The 27,037-nt window shown below is 39.7% G+C and overlaps 1 protein-coding gene across 1 annotated transcript in view; it reads right to left on the bottom strand.

The window, feature by feature from the left end:
- The window catches only part of MACF1 (microtubule-actin crosslinking factor 1), a 232,876-nt gene that overhangs the window by 103,513 nt on the left and 102,326 nt on the right, over positions 1-27,037 (bottom strand). The window contains 22 exon segments of the mRNA XM_018564515.1: positions 15,261-15,396; positions 15,479-15,567; positions 16,285-16,425; positions 16,593-16,691; positions 16,776-16,883; positions 17,018-17,101; positions 17,528-17,690; positions 18,464-18,657; positions 18,736-18,874; positions 22,203-22,381; positions 22,466-22,629; positions 23,037-23,220; positions 23,310-23,436; positions 23,518-23,672; positions 23,910-24,062; positions 24,160-24,285; positions 24,371-24,466; positions 25,026-25,130; positions 25,318-25,479; positions 26,152-26,229; positions 26,460-26,588; positions 26,720-26,987. Coding sequence (XP_018420017.1) covers positions 15,261-15,396; positions 15,479-15,567; positions 16,285-16,425; positions 16,593-16,691; positions 16,776-16,883; positions 17,018-17,101; positions 17,528-17,690; positions 18,464-18,657; positions 18,736-18,874; positions 22,203-22,381; positions 22,466-22,629; positions 23,037-23,220; positions 23,310-23,436; positions 23,518-23,672; positions 23,910-24,062; positions 24,160-24,285; positions 24,371-24,466; positions 25,026-25,130; positions 25,318-25,479; positions 26,152-26,229; positions 26,460-26,588; positions 26,720-26,987 — 3,079 coding nt within the window.

A 27,037-nucleotide genomic window follows, 5' to 3' on the forward strand; every position in this document is an offset into this window, starting at 1 on the left:
CACAGCAAATATAAAAGTACAAAGGAAATTCAGTAAAACAAATCCCAAGCTGCATCAATTATAGTTTACATAGCTGAATGACCATTGCATCACTAAACCTAAAGTGAATTTCCACTTTTGCACTGGGGTAAAACCTACCTTAAAAGGCTATAAAGTTCACCTGTCTGATCTTGCTTCATGTTAGTTACACTCATATTTAGGGTGCAACATGAAACATGGTCAGATTGCAACCCTCCCCCCACCCTCCCCTTACCTGAAAAAGATAGTGCTAGGTCTTATTTTCAGGGTAGGTCTTACTTTAGGGGAAACACGGTAGCAGCAGAAGGACTTGTAGTATCAAAGTAATACGTCTACACACTTGTAGTCCATTAACTCTGCCTCCCGTCTATGTTACCTCGGTACAGGCAACGATGGGAGGAACTGTCTGCATGAGCCATAGCATTGCATTGTTGCAATGCTATACTGGCTTCAATGCAAATAAAATAATACATGCACATTTTTCTTTTATGAAGTGTGCATTTTATTTAGATTTTTTTTAAAAAAAGGGAAATTTCCCTTTAAACAATTACTTGTTACATGTTCCTATTCACATTGCCTAGTGTAAAAATATTTGAAAGTTGCTGCTTACATATCTAAGTGATTTTACTTGCTTACACATCCAAGCTAGCTTTCCCCTATGTAATGTTACGTAGGGGAGCTGTGGGAAGTTATGTTTATGATAATTTCCCGTCTATACTGTGATGGAAGATTTCATTATCAGTTGTAAACTAGATAATAGAAGCTTGCCTTCTGCACTGTATAGACTTTTTGTTAAAAGTAGATTGCTGTCTACCCAAAGACCTGTTTCAAAGAAAAATCTAAAAGGAAAGAATATTTTTAGGTATGCTGTGTGAAGGGGAACGCAAACATGAGTGTTTCTCAAGTGTGACTGCAAAAGCGGAAATACACTTTAAAGTCCATAAAAGCAGCATACATAACAGTCCATAAAGAACACTAATTGGGTAGCCATTGCACATTTAGGAATACAGCCAACCACGATGCTGTTTGGACACTTAAAGGAGGAGAACTATGGGGTTAGGGCCTTTCCCCATAGTTCTCCTAAGTGTAATGGGAGGACACAAACTAGCGTCCTCCCGTCACCCAAAGCTCAGTATACTGCAAGCTACAGCTCGCGGTATACTGGGACGCAGCAGCCCGAACAGAAGTGAAGTGAGCGAGCGCCGGTATGTGTACGCTCACTTCCCGATCTACAGAGCCGACCTGTGACAGTTCCATTGTCACAGGTCGGCTCAGATTATGAGGCTGAGTGAAAATCACTCGCCTCATAATTCTCCTTTAATTGTAAAATGGTGCTTGGTAAAGGGTTTCACAGCCAAAATTCATGGGTGGGGGGGATTTATAAAAACCGGAGCAGACAGAATCTGGAACATTTGCCCACATCAACCAATCAGCTTCTCTCTTCAGTTGCTCCAGTTAAGCTTTGAAAATGAAAGATTAAAGCTGATTGGTTGCTGTATGCAACTGCTCTAGATTCTGTCTGCTCCAGTTTTGATAAATTCCCTTCGTTGTTCTTTTGCACCAATAGCAGACTGCTTACATGAGCGGTAGCATTTCTCACTATGGAACAGTCAGTCTACACTGACTGTTGCTGTACCAAATGGAATATTATTTAAGTAGCTTGTCAGGATCTAAGTATTTAGCTAATAATAGATGCAGCTTGTGTGGAAAACTGTTTTTTCAATTGGCTTTTTGGGTGTGCATTGTATATAAAAATTAAAATGATTAATTATGTATATATTTTCCAGCAGACTCATGTTGAATACGCACTAAAAGCCCTGTTTTTAGAAGGGATTTATTGGTTGTGTGGTGATCTTCACTAAACTTATTAATAACCCCTCCATGATCTCTGAATTTTCATATTTGAACTATGATTTCTACTGGTACTTGCTGTTCAGCTTTAGCCCATGCAATCTAACAAAGCTAATGACGGCAGGCAGTGGCTGGGTAGCGAGACAATATCCTGCATGCTTAGCTCTACTTATGAATACGTTATCTGCTGCATGTGTTTAACAGTGGAATGCAGAGTTTTCTTACTTCGATAATTAGAACTCGCCAATATCGCTTCATGTTCAGAGCTAGTAATACTACACTGTGAGCACTGATACATTTTCTGCACTAGTCACAACTATTTCCATTCATATAGTAACAACTTCCATGGAGTAGCTACAATAAAGAACGTGTTTATTTTTTCATGAAGAAGAGATCAGGTCAGCAAATGGCTCTGGAGAAAATCTGCTGTCACATAAGAGTAACAGAAGGCAGCAATTTTCATATCACTGTGTGCTGCGGGATGGATGAACTCAGTAGTCAGGGAGAGCTTTTCAGGATAGGAAATGTGCAGTCTGACCTTAACTTCCATGCTGTGCTTCACCAGCCGCTTTCGGGATTGCAGATTCTCATTTCTTGCCACCAATGTCTCAGAGAGCTCTCGAAAAGACCTCTGGAGATCATTAAGAAGGCAAAGCAGTACACGACTTTGTTGAGGTGTCAAATTTTGGGCTTGCTCAGAGATAAATAACTGAATCTCGAAAGCTATGTTGTCCAGTTGTAGCTTGGTGTCTGCCACAGGCTGCCTCAGGCTCTGCAATATGGACAAATGTATAAATGTTAGACAACGGACACATATATCAATATATCTGCTACGAGTAACGTATGTTTCCAGCAGGCAAAATTAATTCTAATTCTTCAACAGGGCTATAAGAGATTAAAATGAAAAATGTGACCAGGTTGCTATGGGCAACACACAGATTTTTATTTTTAGTCATTTAATAATTTAATGTTATTACAAAATTACCTTTCCATTTAAAACTGCAAACACTGTAATTTTCTAAGACTGTAAAAAAAAAATTCAATGCAATATAGTGACCTGGAGGCATTCTATACACAGTTGGTGTACTGAACATCCCCAGAAATGGCACTTCCTGCTTTTGTGATTGGCTGACTGATTTTCCCAGCAGTCTGCAAGTACAATTTTTGGCATCCGTTGCAATAAAAAAAAAAATCATTTTGGGAAGATACTCCCTAAAGTTTAATTGCTTCTAAATGGATGCAGACATTGCAGAATCCAGACCCTCCCATTCAGGAATCAGTGTGGAAAGGACATGGTGAAATAAACAGCTATTTCTTCTGAACATAAAGAGATCGGAATCTGCAACAAAGTTTGGTAAAAATCCTTGCAATGTACACAGATCACTCAGGGGATTGATTTTTTTTCTCAACAAAAGTGGAGTTACTCTTTAATGGAACCCATTTTTTGGCCAAATAAAGTTGCCAGCAACATATAATATTATATGTATATATAATATATATATAGTATAATAATATTATACTTTAGTTTTTTTCTTTTAAATACAACCTCTATTTCTCCTTCCTCTTTTTGAATGGTTTAAACGTAAGCTATAACGCCAATTTCCAATCATGTCATAACAAAATCAAAATATCAGCAGCAGCTGATTACATTAAGACAGAACCCCTTCCCCTGTAAGTCACCTACTGTTAGTAGGTGTAAAAGTTACCTGTACAGAAAAGAGTTAGATTTATACTTACCTCACCCCCCAAGATCTGCCCAGGGTACCTAGGCGATGTGCAAGACTGCGTAAGGCAAGTATGAATCTAACGGTTTTCTTTACTTTTTAAACCTTCTAACACCAGGTGATTTTTGCAGCTGGAGGGAGCCCGGGTAGTATATGTAGACCTTGCCTTGTACTGCAATGTCTGCTTCAACATTCACAATGCACTGCTATATTTAAAACAATAAACTTATTTCAAAACCCAGACATCAGAAAAAGATGAAGAAAAACTCTGGGCACAAATCTTGTTAACCCTTGCCGTGGGGCTACCTACACACTCTGCAAGGGCTAACTTCTCATTTTTGCCTAGGGTGATACTCACCCGATTCTCGCCAGCAGCGCTCCCCTCTAGCCTGTTTCCTCTTCCGCATTCTCTTGTCTTATACACTATATTGGAAGTGATGACTCACCGGACCTTAGACTGCTGCAGCTGAGGAGGAGAGACAATCCAGGGACCAGGTTAAGACCCGTCCGGTTCCGAAGATCTGGCCAGTACAACTTTTTAGCCCTACTGCAAAGGTTAATAACATTTGTGTTCGGAGTTGGGCATAACAGCCCAACTCCAGAAAAACTTTGCTTTGTATAGAGTATGACGCGTTAAAATATTACTCGGGTTTTTACTGTAGTCTAGGTTCCCATTGAGGAGATTTCTTTACAGTTTCTGTCCTAGTAACTGGGTGTTCAGAGGAGCAGGAAGTGCTGGGAAATCTCTTCAATGGGGATAGCAAAAACTATTTTTTTTACAGTTGGGAAAAGTTAGAAACTCTGTCAGGATTTTACTGTTAAGTGTAACACCCACCTTCCCCACTGCCTTTTATTTATTGACTGGCATTATAGCAATGCCAAAGAAAAACACCAGTAAGTGAAATTATCCTAGATGAGTCACAGACAATATAAATGTAAAGTAAACAAAATGCTGACATTAGACTAACACAAACTCACAGTGACATAAACCATGGTACAAAACAATAACATTGATCAAAATAACAAACACAGTCTTGCTTTAACACTGCTGTGCAGCTACCATAAAGTCACAATTCAACTTGTTCAACAGAAATTACCTCTATCCGATCTATCCGACTGTGTAAAGTAGATTCTAGTTCCAAATCATTGGTCTCCTCACAATCCAGTGATTCAGAACTTTCCTTCACCCACTGTAGAAGGGAAATTAGCTTGCTTTCCAACTCTTTGTGTTGTGCCAAGACCTTTACCTGTGAATAAAATATTTAAACTTGATTTACCTTGAAATTTCCTTGAAGACACAAATGACTAAATCCATTGCATTTAAAGAAATATAATATGAGCCAATGATTTAACTATACTGACCTTTTCCTGCTCCAGCATGGACTGCAAATGTTTGACACGAGTTTGCGATATATCTCTGATGGAATTAAGAGACTTTTCTAAATTCTTGGCATCTTTCTCCAAAGCCCGGAGAAGCTGTGCTGGAACATGAGGTGGCTGTTCAGCAACAATCTGCCTGACAAACCCAAGCTCTTGGGCCACAGGGGACTCCAGATCCTTTAATTCTCGATCCAGCACCTGCACACAGCAAGGAATGATCATCAAGTGAACATAAAACTCGATAATTAAAAATAATAAGAGCTATTATCTTAAATTAAATTTTTTTATCAGAATGGGAGATTTCCAAATATGCAAAAAGATCTCTGCACCCCCTGGAAGAATTCTGTTGAAATCCACAATGTAAACCCTTAAGATACCCACAGATGAGATGATAGTCAATTTCCAGCCAGAATGGGAGATGATCACAAGTGTATGAGGATCCAGTGACCTACTAGCCAGCCACTAAATCCCAAAGCAAACAGTGGTAAAAACCCTACTGGACACTACAAGGAGAAAGAGACTGGTGGAGGCTGCAGCACTGGAATGGAGGGAAGGTGGGAGCCATGGGTCACCAGAAACTACTGCTTATATTGCAGGGGAGTGCCATTTGTTTACAGAACTGACAGGGTTTCTTTAATTTTATTTGCACCCGCTTAATAACCAATGTATACAACAGTGTTGGTGATATTATTTGCTACATAATAATAAACAAAAGATACTGAGGGGAATTTATCAAAACTGGAGCAAACAAAATGTGGAGCAGCTGTGCACAACAGCCAATCAGCTTCTCTCTTTCATTTTCAAATCATAACTGAAGAAACTAAAAAGAGAAGCTGATATGCTCCAGATTTTGTCTGCTCCAGTGTTGATAAATTCCCCTTACTCTGTTTTGTTCACACTCACAATACGACATATCATTAGGTACATAAACATTTGGGCACTGACACAATTTAATAATTGTGGCTCTGTACACCACTGCAATGGATTCGAAATTAAGCAATTAGGATGTGATTGGAATGTAGACTTTAATTCAAGGGGTTTTACAAAATTATGTAAGCCATTTAGGAATCATAGCATTTTTTTTTTTTATAAACAGTCCCCCCTCCACATTTTCAGGTGAGTTTAGGTTTTGGCAACGTAGACATAGGATCTATCCAGTACTGAGGACTTGGTTAAATAATATTTTTGACATTTGTATAAGTGATGGGAAAAACTAAATGATCAATTAGAAAAATCAAATCACTATTATACCTCTGCCTGTTTTAGCTTCTCCTCAACATCTTGAAGACCTGGCGAAACATGATGCAGGGGTCCAAGTTTTATTTCAATGTTTCGAAGCATTGATAGGAAACAAACAAGGTTTTCTTCATGTTCAAGGCAAGCTTGTTTCGTGCGTGCATCCTGAAAAGTCTAAATTATTTATACAGACAACCATTATTGTGTGTTTCAGATGTAAAGTTTGTATAGAAAGTGGTGAACATAACAGGATGAGAAAACAAACTGATATACAGATAATTAAACTTTAAAAAAGCTGTATAACATTTTTTTAAATGTCATTCTTAAAAGGGAACTTCTGGGCAAATAGTTACATACAGAGTTAAAATACACAAGTGTTTACCTGCCAAAGCAATGAAACTCATGGCTACACCCACTATACCCAAAAAAACGCAGAACCTAATGGTTTAATGGAGGGATTTTTTTGGTTTCTTTTGGCCCATCTCACCATTACCTGATGGGTTATACATTTGCATTGTTTAATCATTTAGATTATATTCACCACTTTTCTTCCAGACTTTTATCTGGACAATACTCGTAAATTGCCATTGTCACATCTGTGCAGTTTGAAGGGCCTAGAGAGCTGTAATGCTAAACTAAGAAGTAGCAAAGTGATCTTACGGACTAGCAAAGGTGTATGTATCACAAGAAAAGCTAGCCCAACTTAGAAATCCATATTATGTATTTCCACCATGTGATTAGCTGTTTGCCCAGAGTACTAGTTTAATTAAAGTATTGCAATTTCTATACATTTTGTTTGATAATCTGCCTCCTTAAAAGTGATTTGGTACTGGGGAGTCCTTTCACTGCGGTATATAACAGCTACAGAAATAAGGGAGGAGAATAAGTAAGTAATCGAGAAGGGAATCCAAAATCTATTTAGCCTAATCTATAATATCAGCACCTTGCCTTCTGTTTATTAAGCTCAGTGAATCATTTCACAATCAAACCATTTCATCGGCTAACGCTGTGACACAAAATGCAATGGTAAAGAATAACTACGACTGCAGCGTAAAGCATGCAAGAAAAAGGGAGGCGTGTACTGTGTTTTACGAAAGGCACAAGGCAACAGTTACAAAGGTAAAGGACAGGACAGTAATTATCTAAATATCTGAAGCTTCCATTCTTAACTCCCTTATATACACTTAGCTGAACCATTCCATCCCACAGGTCCGTGTACTTACTGCTTATGATGGTAGCCCACTACCACACGGTCTACATTCTGGTTGGTGGAAATCTTGTGTTGGGCTGCTCGTTCACCAACGTCTCACAGACTTGAATGGGGTGTTGCTCCTGCAGTATGGGTACATCCCATTCAAGACTATAGGATGCTAGTGCACAGATGCGGGCAGCCTGCTCCAAGATTTATTACCAGGAGGGATGTAGACAACTTGGGAAGCTGCCGCTGTTGGAGACAAGTAAGCACTTGTGGGGGAGAATGGGATGGCTTAGCTTAATGTACTTAGGGGACTGGGGTTTATTGGATAATGACAACTGGTGCTTTTCCAAGACTGTCCTAACTGGTTTCCCCAACACAGTAGCTAAGTATACAAATGACTTCTTTTTTTTTTTTTTTAGTCTTTGCACACCTACTTGTAGGAATACATTTATCCATAGTACCGCGTTTCTCCAAAAATAAGACAGTCTTATTTTTTTTTTTTCATGAAAAAAGACACTAGGTCTTATTTTCGGGGGATGTCTTACCTGGCTGCAGCTGTCGAGCTCTCCGCTCCGATGCAAACAGGTGTGCGGGGGGGCGTGTTGTGTGGGCGGGCGTGTGGGGAGGGAGGGAGCTGCGGCCCCTCTTAAAGGAGAACTATGGGGTCAGTGTTTTTCCCCATAGTTCTCCTTAGGGTAACGGGAGGACACAAACTAGCGTCCTCCCGTTACCCTAAGCTCAGTATACCGCGAGCTACAGCTTGCGGTATACTGAGACGCCGCAGCCAGAGCGGATCCCGACGTAGATGACGGGATCCGCCCAGCTGCGTGAGTGACAGCTGGCTCTGCCTATCTAGAGGCAGAGCCAGCTGTACCCGCCCCCTCCCCCGTCCGTTCCACCAGTCAGCGCTGGCAGATCGGAGCAGGGAGAGGGGAATCCAGCCCCTCCCCCTGTCACGGCAGAGAGCCGTGACAGGATCGAGAGGTGAGCGAACCTGATATGTGTTCGCTCACCTCCCGATCTACTGAGCCGACTTGTGACAGTCTCATTGTCACAGGTCGGCTAGAACTATGAGGTGAGTGGAAATCACTCATCTCATAGTTCTCCTTTAACATGTAAAAAATCAATTACATGTGCAGCTACCCCGGAAGTAAGATCTAGCACTATCTTCAGGGATTTCTGTAATATAAGACTTACCCCGAACTAGGTCTTATTTTCGGGGTAGATCTTATAATACAGAAATCCCTGAAGATAGCGCTAGGTCTTACTTTCGGGGTAGGTCTTACTTTCGGGGAAACACGGTATCTAAATTTACTTGCGTCACATTGCAGACTATAAGAAGTGGATTTACCTTGGGTGTTTCCTCAGTCAGTGATGCGGCTGTTTCAGTTATTTCACAATGGGCATGCTCTTTTGTTGATGTGGGAATTGGTTTTGATGCAGGTATAGGATGTTCTTGGCATGTACTGGATCTCTCCCCATTCAGTATGGTTTCATTCACTGATGACAGGTCAATGTTCTGTAGTCTACTGTCCCCTTTAGACACTTGCTGTTGACCAGCATTGTGAGCAGTAATTTCTCTAGAGTCTTGTACAGATTGACTAGAAGTTATCTTAACTTTTTGATGCGATACTGCAGTTACAATCTTGTTAACATGATCAGAAACGGTAAACATTGGCTGTGAGACATTTTTGTTTATTTTGTCCTTTTTATTTTTTGGAGTTGGCTTTTCAAACGGCTGATCTTGTATGTCCACATCTTGGTCTACGTATGCAACCTGTTCAGTGAAGAAATAATTTTTGGATTCAGTAAAATATCCAGGCTCTGGGATCTCCTGTAAAATATATTTTTCTTGTTTATCAATTAAGTTGTTTTCTTGAGAAGGCATTTCAACGTCTGCTAAAAGCTTTTGCATAGCTTGATTTTCTGATATTAATTTATTGCTATCTACACTTTTCTCTTCTTTGGCTGAATTGGTAGTGTCCTCATCAATGAGCAGATTTTGGGTCTGGACCGCCCAGTTTTGTTCATGAATCTTTACAAAATCTTGGATGCTGCTTCCATGGAAATCACTTGTCAATCCATTTGATGGCATATCACAATCAGATTTCAAAATGAGTGAGCTATGTTTTGTAGTTGCAAGTGCACAGTGGTCTGGTTCTGCATCTATCATATCACTGATTTCTTGAGCATGTGTCTTATCCAAACGTTCCTTACCCAGCAAAGTTTCACTTAAAGTCTTAGCATCATTAGTTATTGATTCAGCTATTTGCTCAATTTCACCAACTGCCTTTTGAATGAATGGTGTAAATATCTCTTCACTGACCACAGAGGAGCCAATTATGGGCTCATCCTGCTCATTAACCTCATTAATGCTTGTGTTATTTTTTCCAAATATAGGAGAACTGATTTCACTTGATGGTTCCTTCTTAAAATCCATATCTGGCTTCAAAGAGAGCGTTTTAAAGTCCAGAATTTGAACACCCTTTGGTATGTTTGACTTCTGGGTATTAGGCTCTACTTCTTTTCTGGATGGCACATTTAACTGTTGTAAATCTGTTGCATAATCTTTAGATTGAGCCTTTTCATTTTGACAAACAGCTGAAATTTCTGCATCACCAGTGCTCTCCTTAACACCGTGATCTAGACTTTCAACATGCAGGTCACAAGTGTCTTGAACCTGTGTATGCGGTTTTTCAGGGAGCGTAGAAGAGGTCAATTTGAATTCCCCCTCATTAGGTGCACAAGGGGATATAAAATCATGTTTTGCTAATAAACCAAGCTCTACATATTTTTGTCCAGTCTGAACATCAATTTTACATTTCTTCAACAATTCTATGTATGGTAGAACACTGCTCTCCTGTGTAGAGCTCAGCTGAATTGTGTAATTAGCACCCTGGTTTCCTTCAGTGCTCTCTCTTAAGGATTGTAAGTCCCCTGACTGATATAGGCATTCAAACTCCGAGAGCTCCTCAAATAAATCCTGATCAATCAGACCAAGTTTAAGAGAATCAATCACAGAAAATCTCATCCCTGATAAATGATGTATGATTCCCCCATCTTGTATATGTTTGGTTAAAAAAAGAATAGCATCAGATCTGCTAATAAGACCTTGACTGATCGCCTCTATAACAGACAAGGGCTTCCTAGATTTTGGATCTGTGATCCCTGTAGTTTCTATCTGTAAGCCTAGGAGTTTCTCTGTAGTAGTTTTGTCTGTGCTTTTTCCTTTATAAACTTTCTCTAACTTAATAAGTTCAGCTTTGTCAGAAGGATTTATCAAGTTTGAACTGGATGCTAGTGTGACAGATATTCTTTTGTCCCTTTTCACATCACATACCCCACCAGTGATGACCTGAACTTCTAAAATCTTTTTGGCTATGTGTTTATCAACAAGGCCAGATTTCAGTGACTCTTGCACAGAATATAGTGTGTTATTTTCTATATCCACAATGCCACTCACAGACTTATCAGAGGTGAAAACCCTTTGTAGAAGATTTTCATCCATCAGGCCTTCATCTATCACATCCTGAATTGTTAACGCCTCACATGTTTGTGAGTCAAAGAACCCTGAAAACAGCCTTACTCTCTCCATAAGCTTTAAAGCAGTGTGGCTAGAGATGACACCCAGAGCCACAGCATCATTAAGTAGAAGTTTACATCCTGAATTTGGATCGATAATACCTCCATTTATTAGCTGGTCTGACAAGATAGATAAAGTTTGCTCTTCTTCCATGTCAAAGGGATATTCATCAGTATTAACCTTTGCAAAGGCTAATGAGCCATCCGACTCACTGAGCTCTGATGCTGTTCCAAGTTGGTATCCAATCGCTGGAGGTACAATAGAACTATTCTCAGGATCTAAACTATCAAAAATGGATGAGGCCTCTGTAACAGATTTTCCTGAGATATTAACTTCCATAACTTCCATTGGGAAATCCGCATCATCTGGCATACTGTCAGACACTGATGCTAACAGTGTTTGTTCGACAGCTGAAGCCTTCCTAGCAGAAGGCTTCAGCTTCTGGTTTTTTTTAACAGAAAGCACAGGTTTAGCTATATCACCTACTCTAAATGTCTCCAAATCTAGTATCTGAATATTTTCCAGTACATTATCCTTAGTGACATTCTCTAAAGATGCTTGTACATTTTTGCCGTGGAGTAAATTTTGAAACTCAAAAGTGGTTTCCTCACATGCTTTAAGATAACCTGGACTTGAGGACATATTGTTCCCTCCTGGCAGACACTGGTTTGTCTGTGGCTTATTCACTGTGTCTGAGTTTAAGTCTGCAATAGCTGCCAGAAGTCCTGAGTTTCTTATCTGCTCCTGATCAAGACACTTTCTCTTGGCAATGTCTTTCACGTCAAAACTTTCTCCACTGGAATTGTTTCTATTCTTCTGCAGGAATAGCTCAGCTGCTTGGTTTTCTCTGCTGTCAATAAGCAGCATTCTTTGTCCATTATGAATGTTTATGTAACTGAAGTGCTTTAAATTAAACATCAGTCTTTCTTCAGCCTCCGATTGTGAATATGTGTGCATTTTCCAAGCAGTGCTGTCAACAGGATATAAACTGCTAGTTCCAGATACCAGTGTTGGCTGGGCTCCAGACTCTCTGGTGTTTTCTGCTGCCAGACACTGCGGTACATCAGGAATAGTGATGGATTTTAACATTTTGGCACTGCTTTCATTTAAGATACCACACTTTATAACTCTGTCCCAAGGCATGACTTCTTTGTTTTCCGATATGTAAGTACATTGAATTCTGTGTCTGTTGGCAAGTGTTTTCATAGCTAGGTCACTAGAAACAATGTCATCCTGAAGGGCATCTGATACTGATAGGATTTCACCTGTTTCTGGCCAAAGTAAACCCCTAAAGGAAGACATTGACTCAATAACAAGAAGAGCTAGTTTTGGAGCAACAAGGTTGAGTTTTACTGCCTCATCCAATGAAACTCTTTGTCCAGTTATGACATCTATAATGCCTCCATATTGAAGTTGTCTTGCTAGTAGATCACAAGCCATGTCTTTGTCCATCAGATGGTATCTCAATGCTTCAGCTACACTAAGTCTATGACCAGTTTTGGGATCTACAATTCCACCAGCAAACAACTGGGCCTCCAACAGCCTCACTGCTACTTGCCTATCAATGAGTCCTTCTCGCACTGCATTGAAGATGCTAACTTTTTTACCTGACTTCAGACATACCACTCCACCAGCTAACTGCTTAACTGGAAGAAGTCTCAGCCCAGTGGACTCATGAATAATGCAGCTCTCCATGATTTCAGCCAGACTTACTCGTTTTGCTGTATTTGGGTCAATTACATTTTTAGATGAAGTCTCCAACTTTTCCTTCAGAACACTACATAGCAACACATTTTTAGTTGACTCATCTAAGTCAGTAACTTCACCGTTGGGTGTTAATCTGAACACACCACATGCCAAGTAAACATGCAGCATTTTAAGTGCAACATTTTCACTGATTGTTTCTTCTTTTGTAGATCTAATAAGAGGCAGAATTCTTTCTTTTCCAGTTTTATATTTTGCCAACAATGCATTAGCTCTGCTAAAGTCCTGAAGACAACTGAATAATCTATGATCAATTAGTTTTCTCTCAAGAGCTTTTTCTAAAGTCAGTCTTTTATCAGTTTCAGAGATAATGAAGCCAGTGAGGACAAGCTGAACTTCCAGAAGTATGAGGCCAGTATCCTGGTCAATAAGGCCTTTCTGCATAGCCCAGAAGATTGGAAAGATCTCCATAGAGCCCATGTCTATAACTCCAGCAATGGCAAGACACTCCTGAAATAGGAAAAGATCTCTGTTAAGGTCTGAAATCATTAGCAACAACAAGAATAGACATAGTGGAAGACAATGGAAAACTCAAATTTCAAGACAAAGCAACTAACTATATAAGTAAATCTAACACCAAAATGAACCAGGAAAGGTACCATGCAAAGCCTATACAGAGAACAGGACAGAAATTATAGCAAGCACCGCAACCAGCTGAGTGCAAAGCTGCAGCAGACAGGATTTAGCACTACATATAGGACACAATTGGTTTAAAGGGTAAACAGAGGGGGGGAAGATGATTGCATACATCAGTCTTTGCAATTAGGTCACAAAACATAACACCACCACCAGATGCTTAAAATAAGATATATTGTTTGATCAGACATACACCATGCAACTTATAGTTCAAAAATCATATTACTTGCAAAAATTAGATCAAGAGGGCACTATAGCACAAATCTCTTGCAGCTTGCTAGGTCTGGCAGTTGACTAGCTGAATACAATACCTTACAAGTTGTGCCTACATGCATATCATTAGAACACATAAAAAGGGAACACAGACACAGACAATATGTAACATTAAGAAAAGAGGTAAACATAAAAGGTTTTTACTTACCAGAGGCGAAGTGATTGCCGTGGAAACGCAAGATACAAAAGAACCTTTACGCGAAGATGTGTAACACACAGGAAAAGCTTTGGTGTTAGCGTCCAGCATGCCAGCATTGTTTGCAAGACATAATCCCCACATATGGGGATCTTCCACTCCTTGTTTTGAGACACAGGGGATCATGTGTACTCCCCTGGTTGGTTAGTTAAACTGATAAGCAGGGATGCTAGTTAATTATTTTTAAGACATAAATAGGACACATCGTGCTCAGTACAAAAAAAACAAAACACACTTCCACATTGTTAATTGTGCTGCACTGTATAAGGCTTGTTAAAAGCAAACACGAAATTGGTTAAAAGTACAACAAACTTTCCAAGAAGACCATGAAGATCTACTTGGACATTCACATGCGTACATGAAGACAGTAAAAACAACGTAAAGACAAACTGTTAGGATGTGTGGTTTGCATGATGTTCACAAAAAAAGCACAGCAAAATAGCATCTGATCTACTTAACCACTTAGAAGATGAAACCATGTGAGAAGTGAGAGGCACAGGAATCAGACTACAGAAGTGCTCCTGATATTACACTGGGCATATTTATGATATTTTAGTTCAAGTATTATGTTGTCATTGCCCTTTACAAAAATATCCATTAAAACTGATATGCTTTGTGACACAGTCTAAATTATTAAGGATTATTACATTAAAATTCCCATGCAAAAGCTAAGAAAATTATTTAAAGGAGGATGATGGGATGAGTGAAATACACTCATCACTATAGTTGGAGCCGACCCTGTGACACTGAAGCTGTCACACGTCGGCTCTATTGATCAAAAACTGAGCGATCACAAACCGATGATCGCTCAGTTCACGATCTTCTCACGGTCAGTCACCGCTCCTCGCAGGGATTCCCCCCTCCCTCTCCATTCCTCCAGCACTGACTGGAGGGACGGACAGGGCAGGCAGAGCTGCCTTTGCCTCTAAAGAGGCAGAGCCATCTGTCAATTAGGCAGTGGGGTGAATCCCGACAATATTGTCGGGATCCATCTCGGCTGCAGTGCGGCTCTGCGCTGTCAGCATATAGTGGGCAATCGCTCACTATATGCTGATTTTTGGGTCACAGAAGGACATTAGTATATGTCCTCCTGTGACTCTAAAGAGAACCACAGCCAAAAAAAAAGGTTTGGCCATAGTTTTCTTTTAATGAACAGTCAGAATCATGGTGATGTTGAACCGTTTTCATAAGACAAATCAGAAACAAAACTTGTGTGTACAGAAGGCAAATTCATAAAATTTAGAGCCTCTCACTTCTCCCTCTGCATATAAGAACATACAAATGACCGTATAGCTGTGATAACCAACTGGTAATCTACCATCTAAAATGTACATGATATAATGGGACTAAATATAAACATATATACAGATGCATATGAACAAAATGTGCTAAGAAGAATACCTTTTGCTCAGCTGCCCGAGCAAGCTCAGTATGCAGCTCCTGAATCTGGTTACCAGACTCTTCACAAAGCCGGTTGTATGTTGCCTTTAACTCCTGGATCTGGGAAGATATCTGTGCTCGCTCCTCAGGCGACAACCTGTTGACAGGAAATCAGATGTAAAATGAACAGCTCGAAGAACATGACACATCAAAACCATATAGAGCACCCCAAAACTTACTTATCACCATTCTTAGCCAGGAAGATCTGCATTGATTTCACAGCTTCCGAAATGTCCTCCTTTTTTGAGAGCAGCTCCTCGCTTTGCGCCTAACACACAGACAAGGAAACATTTTAAGCACAGTGAAAATAAAACCTGCACTGTTGGATAAATCTAGTGTAAAAACATTTTTTATGCAACAGGGCAAAAGCCATCATCCACATAAACATCACATGAACTGCAACGCAACAATGTTATGCTTGTTTGCATTTCCTGGGATCTTTATGTTTGGTTTTATTCAGATGTTTTATCTATGAAGGATGTAAATATTGGACTTTGTTCCGTTCTTTACCTATACAGACTCATCTGTAATCTGTATCCTGCTATGACTAAGGCCAGGATTGGCTGAAACGCAAGAATGGATGACGGTTGTCAGCAATAGTTTTTCCAAATTAATTGAAAACAATGTGCACAATACTGTAAAAAAAATGCATCTAAAGCTAATATTTGTGGATAGTGGAGTGGGGGAAGGGTCAGGTTTTTATTGCAGCCTCTATTTATCCTGATGAGTATTGCCAAAAGGACTTATCAAAAGAAAATACAAAAATTTGAGATGTCACTAGACTACAACAGGATTATCCTTCCTCTGGAGATATCCTCTCTTATTCCTTGTTGCATCTCAAAACAGGTAGTGAAGAAAATTCTTTCCAAAGGCAAAAGCAACTCAGGGCTTTTCACTTTGCGAATCTATGCTAAACTAAAAAAAGGCTTTAGATATACTTCAATTTTCTATGTTGTCCTAACAAGGCAGACTGGTATTTATGTACCTGTTTTTCTGATATGGATTTCGTGAGATCAGCACTGTTGGAACCTCGCGCACTTGATACAACATGAGCAATGCCCGCTACCCAGCCAGCAAGCTGTTTCAAACCATCAACTTGCTTCTCCTTTTCCTCCTCAAGAACTTTCTGTAAATATACCAAAAACCAAAGAATATTATATAATAGTTATTTTTATTCATGTTATATATATATATATATAATTCTAATTCTAACATGAATACAAATAATCATACATGAACTACTCCTAACATGGAATTAAAAAAAGTCTGTAGCATTAGCCTACAAGGCTTTACCTCTTCACCCTCTAATCTCCGCAGAGAGTCACTGATGTACTTGACATGCTGAGTAGTTAAAGTGACCAGAGCAGTGTAACGGGTACGCAAATCCATGAACTGTGAAAGAAATTAGGTCAGTGTGGACTCTTCACTCATTCAGAGAAAAGAAAAACATAGAACATGGCAACCGCTCCTGCTTACCTCTTGAGTTATTACATCTGAAGATGACAACATCCGTCTTCGCTTCATTGGAGACTTCTGTTGCGATTCTACGAAAGCCTTATAAGTCATCAGCTGCAGTTCATAGTCCTGTGTCCGAAAAGAAAAAAAGATTTTTAAATAGATCTAGAAATGGCTGCATATAATCTATGTTGATCATCTAGAACTGATCTTAAACAACATTCACACAGATTAATCTGCATGTTAAGTTCTATTTTACTAACCTTCACAGAAACAGAATATTGCTGTGAAAGGGTCTGACATTCATCCAGACGAGACTGATTCTGCTCTATTTCCGCCACTAGAGCCTTAGAAGAGAAAAGAAAAGTTCATGATCAAGTATTGCCACAGTGCTCTAATTGAAGTGTCTAAACTTAGGGAGATTTCCTTTTATAAGAGCCTAGAATACTTTCTCCTACTGTGATACTATGGATAGCAGTCGGAAACGTGTCAGTGCCTAGTAAAAGAATAAAAGTAAACCTTTTGTTTTGTCATTCAGTTGTGTGTAGCATATATGAAGGGAAATTAAGTACCTAAACCTTCTTAAATGTTCCTAAATCTCATCAACAAAGATTCTGCAATTCTGTAAATTAGTGTTTACCTTTTTATGTAACAAAAAAACAAAACAAAAAAGACAGCCAAAATCTTACAGGCTGCCATAGGCAGCATTTTACTCATTTTCACAAGAAAGTGTTCTATTTCTCCTGTGTTGAGTAAGTTCCCCACAGGTTTACCGTCTGTTGGTTGAGCTGTTCTGACAAGACTCTTCTGTCCTCTGATTGTCCTGGTTTCATCATCTCCTGCTGTGCTTTAGTAGCCTCTATCCATTGCACCAGGCTGTCATGGTGCCTTCTGTAATTTTTCAGCGTGTCTTTGATCGCTGCAAGCTCCAATTGCCTGAAAAAGGAGGATAAAAATATCAATCTAATTTTTTAATTTTTTTTAATAAAATGTAAAGCTGAAGTTTACTCTGCATATATATTTTGCCTTGCCTGGGTTCTCCTTTGCCTTTTCAATAACATGCTGATTAAATGTTTTTATTTAAACATTGTATTTTCATTAAATAAGCTCATAAAACATACCTTATTTCAGCCAAAGTGATGTCTTTACTGGGTCTCTGTGCTTCTCTAAGCAATACAGGCAGATCATCACTGGTATGAGAGGAAAGCGGGGTGCTGTGCAAAGCTTCATGAGAACATCAGAGCACGCTACCTCAGTAATCCGCTCAAGAGCATTCAGCACTAATGCCAGCAGAAGGCTTGCACTTGGGAGGAGTTATGCAAATATCAAAATGCCTTGATGGGTGGCGTCATGCTGGAGGAGTGGGTGTTCTTAGGCAAACTGCATTTCAATGTAGATTGCCCTAGGTAATGCCCACATGTCATGCTGAGCTGCCATGATTTCAAGCACTGAAATAAATTCAATGAATGAAAGGGAGGGCCAGGAATAGTCAAGCTAGGAAGGAAAGAGCTAGATGATGCTTCCTCCAGCAGGAAATGAGTTGGGCTTTATCTGACTCACTACAACTTTTATTGCGAGAAGTTCAAAGGATGCAATGAACTCAAAGAAATCATTTTCAGTACAAGACAGGAGGAGCCTGTACATCTGTGCAAGACTGAATGTAAGGTTGGAGTCCAGCTTTAAATATTCAGGAAAGAATAAGAAAATACCTTGTTTCTAGCTGGGTGTGCACTCCACTCCATCGTTCTCGAAGTTTGGAGGTCTTTTCCTGATACTGGTCTACATCTAGACTGCGTTCTTGTGTTTGCTGATTTAAACGGTCTCTCACTTCTTTTGCTTTGACAACATCCTCTTCCATTGAAGAAATGATGTTATCCTTCTCCATTGCCTCTCTCATCCATTGCTGAAAGAAGGTTGTAAACTACTATTAGCACCAGTTTTACTTTGCAATTTTAAAATGAAAATTGCACAGATCCCTTACTTGTAACAAGACTTCCTGGCCCTGAATAGCTGCTGGATCTGCAGGGATAGTATCTTCCTGACTCAAACGCGCCTCATAGCCTTTTACCAGAGCTTCTGCTCCTTGAAGACTCCGAATAATTACATCTACTGTCTTCAGCCTAAAAAAAAATTGAAAAACATCAACCAGGTCTTAAAACAGCATGAAAGTCATTCTTATACACAAAGTCAGACATTTATACAATTCAGCTACTAAAAAATCTATATTTAATTTTGCCTTAAGAGACATTCTCTGCACACTTCTACAACAGGCTTGAAAAATCAAATGCTTAATATTTTTGTCTAATATTCTCTTTAAAGGGAACCAGTAAGGACTGAAAAAACAAGATCTTTGTACTCACAGAAAAATCCTTGTCTTGGATTCCACTGAGGGACACAAGAAGTCTTCAATTTTTCAGTATACTACTGCCTGGCAAACAAAGAAATTGTAGGCCAGCCCAGGAGAACTCCTACCAGCTACCTCATACTATGTCCAGTTATTTACAAACATTCAGTGATCAGCTGATTGCTGAATGTTTGTATACTGATCTCCATCCTGGATCGGCTGTCACAGGAGGCAGAGCTGGCGGTGCAGGGAGGAGAGGTCAGTCTATTTTGACAGCCGAGTCCTTCCCCACACCACCGGCTCAGCCTCCTGTGACAGCCGATCCAGGATGGAGAGCAGTACAAGCAGTCACTGATCAGCTGATCGCTGAATGTTTGTAAATAACTCGACCTAGTATGAAATACTATGTACCAGTTATGAATAAATAGGAGGTTGAGCGGGGTGGCGCGGGAGGAGAGCTTGGCCTCCCGTGACCGCGCTGACAGCTGTCATTTCCCCCATACCTCTCTCCATTCTGATCGGTTACAAGAGGCTGAGCAGGGTGGTGCGGGAGCTCAGCCTCCTGTGACAACAATAATCATACCGCTCTCCTCCCCGCCCAGCCACCTGTGACAATAATCATACCGCTCTCCTACCCGCCCCGCTTGGCCTCCTAACAGTTTATCTTCTCCCCGCTGGATGCTGCCCTGTGTCAGCTCCCAGCGATGAGGAGAGAAACTAGAGATGCACTGTAATTTCGTCCGAAAGATGGTACTTTCGGCATTTTGCTAAATATGTTTCAGTGGTCGAAATTTCGGTGCATCCCTTATTTTATATATGTTACCCCTTGTATACACTGGCAAATACCCTTGTTTAATTCATCCTGAAAACACTCCCACTTGTTTTTCGTGTTTTTCTTTTTGAAGAATATTTGATCCAGTTGGGTATCATGAAGTACTGCAGACCTTGCCTTTTAAAAATTTAGCAATCTTGCCATACCAACAAGCCTCTTTTTCCTGTAACTTACAGCAATCAGTTACATTATGATCACTATTACCCAAACTGTCTCTAATTTGCACATCTGTAATGAGCTCTGTGTTATTTTAATATCTGTAATTGATGGATCCAATAGCATTTTTTTTCGATTGGGGTTTCCACCATCTGACCTACGAAACTGTTCTGCAATAAGTTCAACACCTTAGAAGCCTTACTTGAATGTACATTTCTATTTGCCCAATCAATATCAGGATAGTTGAAGTCCCCTAATATAATTACATTGACCTGTTTCCAAACACTTCCAATAAGTGAAAGTAGCTGAAACTCTTAACCACCTCAATACCAGCAAAAATTGTGGCCAAAAATTAGATCTCCTTGGAAGAGTGGGGGGGTCTCCTTTTCAAAATAGGGTCATTTAGGGGGTATTTGTACTATCCTGGCATCTCTATTTGATAAGGGAAAAAGTTATTTTTAAAGATGTTTGCTTTTTCTTCATTTATATAGCAAAGAATAATAATAAAATAAGTTATCAAATCACACCAAATAAAAGTTCTATCTTACTCAAAAAAAAAAGATATAACATTCATTTGGGTACAGTGTTGTATGTCCAAGTAACTGTCAAACTACCACAGGTCTGAAAAATGGCCTGGTAATGAAGAGGTATTACAGGCCGGTACTCAAGTGGACATGCACATATTCTACCAGAATGTTAAGCGCCCTGTTAAAGTAAAACGCTATTGGATCGACAGTGGGAATAGACCGCTTCTACACAAATCCTCAATAAACAGCAATAAACACACAGCTTGTCAGGACGTTTACCATCTCCACTGATGAATAATTGAAAAGGTGGGTGCAAAGGAAAAGTCTGTGCAGTATCAGGAGTGTCAAACAACCCAAGACAGGAGACAGCACTGGTACTAAAAACCTGATCCTGCTGTTTCTGAGTTGTGCACAATGATTCAAAAAGAACCACAGTCTCCTTAAAGAGTAATTCCACTTTCCCAGGCAAATTTGAGAAAATGGAATTACCCCCTCCAATGAAGAAGCAAAAAAAAGTCTCAACACAGCAAAGGTGTAGAAAACACATCCATCCCCTAGGGCCAAGAGTAAAAATTGAGGTATGCTGGTAGTGGAAATGGTTAACCTGGGCTCGCCTACAGTTTGCTTGCCAATATCCAATCCTCCTGTAAGCGACAAGTTTAAAGACTTCCTGTGTCTCTCAAAGGAAGAGACAGAAATAGGAACTTCCATTGCTGGTGTTTTTTGGCGGAGGTTTGGCTGTACTCCTTACTCTGCCCTTAGTGAAAAGTGAGTTGATGACATAAAAGTGGATCATATTTACCTTCCAGAGGCAACTGCCTATCGCTGTAGCTAACATTTTCTGCTATTCTTCTTCTGGGTTCAGAGTTTTCAGCCACCTCGAATGGCCAATCCACGACGGAGTAACTCCAACACAGGCAATGGGAGTAACTTTGTTCTGCCACCCACAGCATGCCGAGATTGCATACTGAGCTGTGAAAACTCTGAACTCCTGCTCTAAATAAATGTTCTGGACAAGTGACTCACTGTGTATGAAATTCATGATCAAGATGAAAACACTGAAGCCTACGCCCCTATAAGCAAGGCTTACAATATTGCTGGCCTCCGAGGATCTGCCCATACAACACTAACATACTTTGGTTCTAAATAATTGACGCTGGGTTGAATCACCTTGTTTTTTTTCTGTTCTACTTAACTTATTCTAAAGGGCAACTGTGTCAAGATCTCTTTTGCTACAGTCATTACAAACAAAAGTCTCACGCAACCGTGATTGCTCCACATAAAAGAAGAAGAAAGTATCCAGCTATGAGAGTAAGACACCAGTGACTCAAGCAGGTTAAACTGGGAATCCAGGTTCAGAGTTTGTACTAAAAGAGTTCTCAAGACATATACCTGCTGCCACCTACATAAAACTAGACCACTATGTGGAGAAAGTAATATTTAAAATATGAACCAGAGTTTAAATGGTGTCTTTTCTATGGTATCTATCTCTTCTCTATGTTCAATGGAAGATTTCAATGACTAAGGCAAAATAAGCCCTTGGTTGGGACAGATTTGGATGCCTTTTCTGAATCTTACAAAGCACTCACTTTTCTAAGAAAACAGAAGACAAGCCATAAACATGGTCCATTTTCCCGACCAACAGGTCCAGTTGTGAGCGAACATTTGGGGTACTGGAGCCAGAGGGAGACATGTTGAGGAAATGGTCACATCGCTCAGAAACCAGCGACAGCTCAGATTTCAACCTCTTCAGTTCCTCCTGCATTCTCTATGGACAACAATCAAAGGACAGAACTCAGTGAAAACAGCAAACATGTGTGAGGACAATTTTACTGGTTAACCTAGTACCAACCTCTTGTTCAGATATCTGGACAGTACTTTCATGCACAGCATCCACATCGCTACCCAGGACAGTCTGTAATCTCTTCACCAGCCTTTGCTCGCAGTCCTCCAAGTGCAAACGAATGTTTTGAAGCTCCGATAAGTAGGTTTTGGCCACAGATTCCTCTTTATCTTCTGTAAAAAGTACACAAACATCATGAATTTTTCTAGCAGCCAGCCAAAACATCATTAGCACATGTTAATAAAACATCATTGATAAAAAGGCCCCATATTTACTTGGCTCTTATAATTAAGTTTATCTGGTATCAATATAAACATATAAAAAAAAGGTAAAAACATTTTCCAATATGGTAGAAAACTAAAATTAAAGTTCTCCTATGCTATGTATGTGTGATACCATTAAACAAATGCAGCTCTAATCAACTGATAAGGACATATAGAAGCAGCATTGCTCGGCAAAATAATTCTGATCTCTGTCACTTCACCTAAGATAAGGGTCTTTCTACCTGGCAGGTTTTTTTTCTTTTGAATGTGATCCTTTAATTATAAGACTCCCTTTTCCAATTTACTCTGTTCCTTACCAGTCTCAATAAAGTCCACAAGCTTTCTGCACTGCTCCTTACAAGTCTCCACCTCTTGTTCCATGTTCAGACGATCAGTAGGTGAGAACAGTTGGGAGTCTTTGCTATCCTCCATAAAATCGTCAAGATGAGACTGAAGACTGGAAAGTGTCTGTAGCCTCTCTGACAGAGGGAGCACCCTAAGCTGAAGGCAGATAAGATAGATTACGTCATCAGAAAATGCATAAAGCAAGTGAGAGATTTCAGCATCATACATCTAAACAGACAACTTACCTTGTCCATGTTCCAACTTTGAACCAAATCAATGTCTTTACGCAAATAATGCCATGATATTAAACTTTTTGTGTTTACATGTAACTGATGCCAAAGTGCCATGACTTTCTGATAAAGCTGTTCCACTCTGCAAAATCCAAGAGGTATCATGAGAACACAAACACAATTATGAGCTCCAAAGATCTGTTCCAGAAATCATTTTAATTACCTGCTAGCCATTTCCATTGCTTCTTTGTTCAGTGGAGGGATGAGGAAACATACAGATGGCACCATGGCCTCATTTCCAGTTGTGCTAATCACTTTCCACTTTGTCCTCTGAGAGTTATCTTCAAGTACACATTCCTCATTTCTGCTGATAGTAATCTGACAAGCAGAAGAAACACATTATTAGACCTGGAAAAAATCACCTTTACCTCTAATGCTGGCAATATCCTGGAAGGTATTCAAGCAAAGCACCAGATTTCAGCATGGATTGAGATAATGGAGCAGTAGGCAGTTTCAAAGCAATTAACCATGATCTTCATGTTTTTGCAGTGTATGGTCTATTAACACAATAATAGAATATAGAAAGAGAATATTATGGCTGCTTAGAAATCCTACCTCTATTTGTCTATAGTCACATATTGCTTTGATAGGTAGTGTGCCACTTAAACTATGCTCAGGATTCCTGGGCTTCAGCTGAACAATGTTCTTGGACCTTCCCACCAGGCTGGCAACTGTACTCCTTGAGTGAATGAGTTGCTCCTTCTCATCCTAGACAGAAGTGACAATGCCTGTGAGTGTGACATTCCTCAACAAACAATACAAGCACATCATAACAGGGCGACAAGACGGTGGTGGTTCATCTCACCATGGAGTCTTGCAACATGTCTTCCAAACGATTCATACTAGTACTGCGATCACATGAATACTTTCTCTTGATTGACTCCTGGAGATTCTTCAAATAAACCTCGGAATCTCGCACATCACTAAAGAACTGTAAGATGACAACATGTGGTTATGCAATTACCTGAAAACTATTGATGACAATCATTAAATGAACATAGAAAAGACAAATTTACCTGAAAATAAGAAGAATTTTCCCTTAAATGTTGCTCCACACAAAGACATAACTGCTGGACCCACTGCCACTGAGAAACAACTGCTGCACTGTATGCCTAGAGGAGACAAAAAAGCAGGACACGTTGAGACACTTAGATGACAAGACTATAAACATGCTGGACTCCTGGAAACAAGAGCCTGTCTACATAAAATGTTTTCTAATTTTTGGATGGGAATGTGATCATCACAAAAGCAACATCTTTCCAGAGAACTCTTTAACAAAGAATACCACTAAGACTAAGAAAAATGGATGTCATAAAAATATTTTGGGAATGATGGTTGTTTTGATATGTAAAGTGCCTGGGTTCCCTAGTAGTTTGTGTTCTCCAAACCAGGTAGCCCACTGAGCAACTATAAGTAGTCTTAGAGCAAATGAAAATACGATTTCATTCATATACAATTTATGAAAAAACAAGGTAGCACTTATTGGGTTGTGCGTAATGCAAATAATGTAATGTGGGTAAAATACCCTTAAAGAACACATTACAGGATTCAATTTACAAAATAAAGCTTTTAATGCACAACACAGACAACATTTTAAGACCATACACTTCCCCACTAAGCAATACAGACTAAAAACATGCTTATTGAAATGTAGCTCTTTTATACACATACCTCCACAGTTTGCTTAGCTGGGTGATTTTCAAGGGACAAGAGTTCAGCTGTCTCTTGCAAAGATTGAATCACATCTTGTTTCTGTTCCAGTTCTTCAGTCAGTTCCTGGGGAAGAGACAATCAAAGTATTATCACTACACCATCAAATCTCAAGGCAATGCCAAGCTCATACACAAGTCAAACAATGTTGCAGGCTGCGACAAAAATTTTAATGGGGCAGATTTAAATATGCAATTTAATAATGCAAAGGGAAATATAAAGATCTGAATATACTGTTCCACATTAAACTTACAGCAAAGTATTCTTTCTTTGCCTCCATGTTAGAATTTCCATCACTCCAGTCATAAGCCAGCTCCTCCTCTTCCTTCTCATTTAGCCAAATAATCTGTGCGGTGGCACGAGACACAAACTCATAAAGGCTCTTCAAGTGACGTAAGCGTGAACTACTGGTCTCCTACAGAGCAAAAACAATAATGATCATTCAATCTTTATGTGATGACAAAGAAATTGTAGGTGTTTAATAGCGCATTTGGTAGTATAGAGTACTGGCCTGCAATTGTTTGACAACCTCCTATTCCAAAATGTTGTGATGTTGTCAAACTCTGCCAGAAGCATCATCAGTTTTAGAGAAAGGGGTAAGCAGTATGTGTGTTTATTAATAAAGCCCAAATGTACTGAATATTTCTGTAGAGCACTGAACCACTCGCATCAGGCACTATGTACACAAAAACTTTCAGGATGATATCTAACAAGTCAAAAAATGACATCACCTAGAGCAGTGGTGGCTAACCTTGGCACTCCAGCTGTTTTGGAACTACAAGTCCCATGAGGCATTGCAAGGTTCTGACAGCCACAGACATAACTCCCAGAGGCAGATGCATGTTGGGATTTGTACTTTTGGCACAGCTGGAGTGCCAAGGTTCGCCACCACTGACCTAGAGGAACTGAGGGAGAAAGCACGAGTATACCAAGAAAACATGAGGCATACACAGAATCCACCAGGACACCAATATTACCATGTAATAGTACTAAGCACTAATCTACATACTGCAAAGTTGACAAGAACCTAAGAGATTAATACTACATTCCAATATAGTCATACGCAATCAGTACATCAAGAACTTACCCGTAGTTTGCAGTACTGCATTTCAAGCTTGCTTAAGGTTTCTTTATAACTACTGCGGAAATTTGGAGACATTTTAACCTGTCAAGACAGAAGTCCAGAAGACATGAAAATTTAGGTCAATCATTTCTAAATAAAACTTACAAGAATACATTCAGAACTAATATTAAATAGCACATTTAAAAGAAAACAATGCAAGCACTAACCACCCTTATAAATATGTTATCTTTTATCATGGTCTTTGGTAAAATCCTTAAAGTAGTTTGCTTAGATCTGCAGGAGTATTTACTCATTCACAATGAGACACCCACCTCATAGCTTCTAGCTTCTCGCAAACTTGAAGCTAGATCCTCCACACTTGTGTGGACTTGACTTTGAATTTCCAGCTGTGACTGCACACTGGGAAGATCACTGCCCCACTCTGCTCGCTCCAGTTTCAACTGAAAATAGAATATCGATAAGTGAGATGAATACTACATACATTCTTACTACATCCCCTGGATCTTGGCTTAATCAATCAGAAACTGTATAACCAATAAAAACATTTTTCTCTGTAGACCAATTGACTTACCTGCATTTCTTCCACCCAGGCAAGAAGTTCATAGATAAATCTGAGGCTGCCCTCATCTTCAGAAGATGACAGTGCAAGCAGCTCTCCCCTGCTCATTGGTTTACGAAACCATGAAGTGGAAGAAGGTGCTGAAGTATTAAGGGTTTGCTGGTGAGATGTGTTCCTAGATGTGGAAGTTTGCAGATCTGAATTGAAGAGGTTTCCCTTCCTGTACAGGCTGGAGTACTCAAGTCTGAGTGTGAGAAGTTCATCCTGTATCCTCAAAACTCTAAAAAAAAAAAAAAAAAAAAAAATTTAAATGGCACTGATCAAAAAGGC

This window comes from Nanorana parkeri, unplaced genomic scaffold (assembly GCF_000935625.1).
Source record: "Nanorana parkeri isolate BGI_ZX_2015 unplaced genomic scaffold, ASM93562v1 scaffold757, whole genome shotgun sequence".
Classification (NCBI taxonomy): domain Eukaryota; kingdom Metazoa; phylum Chordata; class Amphibia; order Anura; family Dicroglossidae; genus Nanorana; species Nanorana parkeri.